The 5,578-nt window shown below is 44.9% G+C and overlaps 1 protein-coding gene across 1 annotated transcript in view; it reads right to left on the minus strand.

Moving 5' to 3' along the window:
- Positions 1–4,471, minus strand: part of galr1b (galanin receptor 1b) — a 15,796-nt gene extending 11,325 nt beyond the window's left edge. The window contains exons 1-2 of the mRNA XM_050061870.1: positions 3,779–4,471; positions 3,263–3,328 (exon numbers count right to left, since the gene is read on the minus strand). Of these exons, the coding sequence (XP_049917827.1) occupies positions 3,263–3,328; positions 3,779–4,471 (759 nt within the window). The remainder of the gene's footprint in view (positions 1–3,262; positions 3,329–3,778) is intronic.
- Between the last annotated feature and the right edge of the window lie 1,107 nt (positions 4,472–5,578).

The raw sequence follows: 5,578 nt of genomic DNA on the forward strand, positions 1-5,578 counted from the left end.
GTACCTGAGCAGGTAGAGTACAGAGTACCTGAGCAGGTAGAGTACAGAGTACCTGAGCAGGTAGCGTACAGAGTACCTGAGCAGGTAGAGGACAGTGTACCTGAGCAGGTAGAGGACAGAGTACCTGAGCAGGTAGCGTACAGAGTAGCTGAGCAGGTAGAGGACAGAGTACCTGAGCAGGTAGAGTACAGTGTACCTGAGCAGGTAGAGGAGAGTGCACCTGAGCAGGTAGAGGACAAAGTACCTGAGCAGGTAGAGGACAGTGTACCTCAGCAGTTACTCATTATGAAGATGATTAACTGTTTTCAGGTTTAAATATTAAAACAAAGAGTTATTTGATCTGACTGGACTCTGGTCTCTGACCTTCATCAGTTTGTTTTATTTGTCTGATAAATAAAAAGCCATAAAATCCTTCATCAGGAAAATTAATAACTTCACAGGTTAATAAAAACATTTCCTCCTCATGTCGATAAAATCACCCTGTCACCAGGTGACAGCATGAACATGAGGACAGAGCAGTACAGTTATTAGAGTATCACAGTGTATGTTGTCTCCACAGAGCGTCCCTGCTGAACTCTCATCTGTCTCTGAGGGAATCTCCTCTATTCTTAGTCATGCTTCTAAATATTTACACAGCAGCTGAGGAGCTACATTTGATGGACAGAAGAAGAGCTGGAGGACTTCCTGTTTCTCTCACAGTCAAAATTTAATTAAACATTAATAAAAGTTCTCAGAGATGTGATGATGATGATGATGATGATGATGATGATGATGACGATGATGATGATGATGATGGGTGTTTCCTGTGAGCAGCAGCTGTCTAATCAGTAACTTCATCAATCAGCAGAACCTTAACGACCCACTGACAGTCACAGTCCACACCTTCATCATCACCATCATCATCATCACCATCATCATTATGGGGTCAGATCAGTCTCATAATGAATGAACTCACGCAGGGTTTTTCACTAATGCACACGCTCTGGTTCACAAATATTATTTTGAGGCACACTTGTAATATCAATTCACAGATCATGTGAATCGCTGAATGTGCATTTACAAACTGCTTCTCATTTGTGAACCTCTCTACATTTGTGAGAGAAATCTGTGTGGTGAATTTTGAGACTCCCCTGACGTTGCAGGTTAACGAACGTCACCATTGGCTGATAAATCTGTTAATCAAATTTATGATTCTGATTGACAGATTCATCAGTTAATCAGGTGTGTTCGCTTTCAGCCAATCGTATGGCTCCTTACAATTTCTCCACACTTTTAAACCAATCACAGAGCTACTGAGCTTGTTTGCAGTGTTCAAATAAGATGCCTAGACTGAAACGGTGGAAGAGACATGGATCAATCTCAACCTGTAAGTAACACATTTATCTTATTATCCCCTCATTGTAAATCATACAATGTTATTGAATTATAATGAGTTGAAGCGTTCTGCTTAGCCAAGTGACATGTTTGAATGAACATAAACTATGAATACAGCCTATGTAAGGAGATGGTAATGGTGATGTTCGTTGACCTGCGACGTCAGGGGAGTCTCAAAATTCACCACACAGATTTCTCTCACAAATGTAGAGAGGTTCACAAATGAGAAGCAGTTTGTAAATGCACATTCAGCGATTCACATGATCTGTGAATTTATATTACAAGTGTGCCTCAAAATAATATTTGCAAAGCAGAGCATGTCCATTTGTGAAAAACCCTGCGTGAGTTCATTCATTATGAGACTGATCTGACCCCATACACCATCATCACCATCACCATCACCATCATCATCATCTGTGACTGTGTTCTGACTGAGATTAATAAACATGTTTGTTGACAGTCAGAAAACAAAGACAAAAAAACAGTATTAATATTAAATTATTTCAGTAAACAGAGACGTTAGATAAAAAGGTGACACCATGTGTAAACACACCGACTAAGTTAATGAAAAAGTAAATAATATATAATAAATAAATAACAACAAAAAAAACCTACCACACTAACTTGCAGGGCCGTTTCAACACACAACAGTTCCTCAGACACCCAGTCTGTGAGGTGTCCTGGTTCTGACTCGTGTTTCTGGTCCCTTTCTGCAGATCCACAGGTCTCACATGAGACGGGAAAAAGTTTAATGAGGTTCATTGAGAATCCAAAAACAGGAAAACAAAACAACAGGCCAACTCCTCCCAAAATAACACCTCATACAGTCCACTGCTGACTCATGTCCTCACTCTATATATTCTCACTGTAGTCTCGTTATTAAACTTATGATGATCCAAATCAACACAAACTTCATGTCATCTTTACACACGACGCTGTCAACAGTCTCTGTCACGGGCACTAAACCACCTGACAGCAGCACACCTGGTGTAAATGACTGGTGCCTGTATTCAAAAGTGAATCTAAAGATAACTTCAGTACAGTCCACGACCACACACTGTTCACATTATACAGAAACTTAAATATCATCAGAACACACGTGTTCTTACTAAATATTAATATGTGGCTTTTACAGAACTAAATGAATAAACAAAAACAGAATAAACAGGCTGCACCTGTACAGGTCAATCAATCAATCAATCAATCAATCAATTAATCAATCATTTTTATTTATAAAGCCCAATATCACAAATCACAATTTGCCTCACAGGGCTTTACAGCATACGACATCCCTCTGTCCTTATGACCCTCACAATCCTCTCCAGGCGTCTGACTGGACAGAGCTCTTTAACACTACAAGTCACATTCACACACTCACACACACATGCACACACATGCACACACTCACACACACTCACTGGTGATCGAGGCTGCTGTACAAGGTGCCACCTGCTCCTCAGTAACCATTCACACACACTCACTCACATGCTGATGATCGGCCAAGAGGAGCAATTTGGGATTCAGTATCTGCCAAAGGACACTTCAACATGCACACTGGAGGAGCCGAGGATCGAACCCGCTGTACCTCTGAGCCACAGCGGCTCCACACACAACACATGAACTAACACATTAACTAACCAACCGGCCCCTGAGGTCAGAGACCCCGAGGCCCCTGACAGACAGATGCTGACCCAGTGTGTTTGTGTTTGTGTTTGTGTGTGTGTGTGTGTGTGTGTGTGTGTGTGTGTGTAGAGAAGCAGCTGCTGCTCATTACAGACTGATTACAGCTCATCATCACAGTCAGAGAGATCGTTACACCCTGAAGCTTCACAGCTCATCATCATCATCATCATCATCACTGCAGCAGAGAGGAAGAGGAGGACTGTACCTTTCTCTTGGAGCGCTCAGACTTCTTGGACATGTTCTTCATCTTTTTATGGAGGTGAAACAGAACCTGAAACACACAGTGATCAGATCTGATCATAACTGACTGTAACAGGTCACAGAGACAGTGACTGAGAATATCTGATGATATCTGCACTGATCCTGTTGACACTGATCAGTTCTGTATAAAATCTATAATAAAATATCACTGAGCTCTTTCAGTGAGTAGACACGTTTTGTTTCTCTGTGACTCAGTTTAATCTGAACGTTAACATCTCAGTGGAAGTTTTATTTTGAAACTTGAGTGCCAACACTTCTGAGTGTGGGCGCGCGTGCCGCGGGTTTTTACGCACGGTGTTTATGACCGTGTGGCTCTGTGTGCGCCCTTTGGTCCCTGCGCTGTGACACGGATCAGTGTTTTACAGCAGCTGGCAGGCACACAGACTCTGTCCCGGGACATGAGGCTTGTGTGAACGACAGACAGACTCTGTCCCGGGACATGAGGCCTGTGTGAACGGACCTTGGTGTAGCAGCAGCTTATGAGCAGCAGCGGCAGCAGGTATCCGATCAGCAGGATGGTCACCCTGTAGGTGTGTCTGGAGGCTCCGGACCACTCCTCCCAGCAGAAGGTGCTGTTCGGGGCGCTGGGGTGACTGGTGAGGACCTGGTGCTGAGCCACCGGCACCGAGCACGCCAGAGACAGGGTCCAGATGACGCACACCCCGGCCAGCGCGTTCCTGCGGCTCCTGACGCACGGTGCGCTCTTGGAGCGCACCACGGCGATGTATCGATCCACGGACATGGCCACGAGCGTGAAGATGCTCACGAGCATGCTGACGGTGGAGAAGTAGTGTCCGAAGGTGCAGAGGAAGGCTCCGAACACCCACTGAGGCAGGGAGTAGATGGTGGCCTGGAAGGGGACGCAGAAGAGGAGGAAGCTGAGGTCCGCCACGCTCAGGTTCAGGATGAAGATGTTGGTGGGGCTGCCGGGGCGCCTCCCCCCTCTTCCTCCTCCCCCACCGCCGCTGTACTTCACCTTCCCAACCACCACCATCACCAGAGAGTTCCCCACCACCCCCACCACGAAGATCAAGCCGAACACCACCGGCACGATCACCGACTCCGGTCCGGACCCGCCGCCCACCGCCGGATCAGACCCGTTAGAGTCCGGGTGCTGAGCCCAGCCGGAGGACGCGTTTCCCGGCTGCAGCATGTCGGAGCTCCGCTCCGGAGGTGAGGTTAGAGCAGAAGGTGGAGGAGCTGAAGGAGACACAGCGGGTCCATGATCCAGAGTCCGGACTCCACGGAGAGCTGGAGACACACGGCACGCGCACACCAACACCGTGACCTCTTTCCTGTCAGAGGATTTCAAAGTAAAACCACTTAATAAACTCTCAGGATTGAAAGGGTTAAAAAAACTTCTGCGTTCATCAAAGGATTAAAATCTGTGTTGTTCCTAAATTTAAACTTTAACAACAGAAACAACTGAAAGATTATAAAAACTGATTAATAATCAATCAATCAATTTTATTTATTTATAAAGCCCAATATTTGCCTCACAGGGCTTTACAGCATACGACATCCCTCTGTCCTTAGGACCCTCACAGCTGATCAGGAAAACAATGGTAGAAAGCTGAGGAAGAGCAACTGAGGAGGGATAACTCTTCTTTTTAAAAATAAGACATCATGTTATGATCAGGTCACAGTCTGAAGATATTTTAATCTGACACTGTCATTAGCCTCTGATCAGAACAGCAGGATGGGGCTTTATTTATTTACTTATTCATGCTTTTAATCTGAAAGACAACATTCATGCTAGATATAGAATGTGAGGAGCTGCTGATCTGAGGTCAGCTCTGCCTCTGGTCCCTCCTGTATTTACCACACTGAGGTTAAACTTGGTATCAGTTAAACTTCCTGCTCTCCGTCAGCAGGTCCGTCTCCTCCCGAAATAGATATATAAACATTATTTCACACTGTTGGAGCAACAGATACACGTCACACTGATCAGGAGGAAATCTGGATTCAGAGGAATGGAGCTGCTCATTTCAGTGACAGGGGAACACATTACAGTAATAGATTACTTTTTAGCAGTAACAAAGTAATATAACAGATTACCAACAGGATTACAGGTGATATTATTACATGTACAATGTCATGTAATGCGCTAACATCTGAAATGAACTGATTATCATTTTCATGTTTCATTCATCCACCGCACCACTGCAGCCGGTGAACCACCAGAGAAAACATCACCAGCAGGTTGATGTGTGTCGTCATGTCATCACAGATGGTATTATAGACAGGTGTCAGTGATCGG

Source organism: Epinephelus moara, chromosome 1, assembly GCF_006386435.1.
Source record: "Epinephelus moara isolate mb chromosome 1, YSFRI_EMoa_1.0, whole genome shotgun sequence".
In the NCBI taxonomy this organism is placed as follows: domain Eukaryota; kingdom Metazoa; phylum Chordata; class Actinopteri; order Perciformes; family Serranidae; genus Epinephelus; species Epinephelus moara.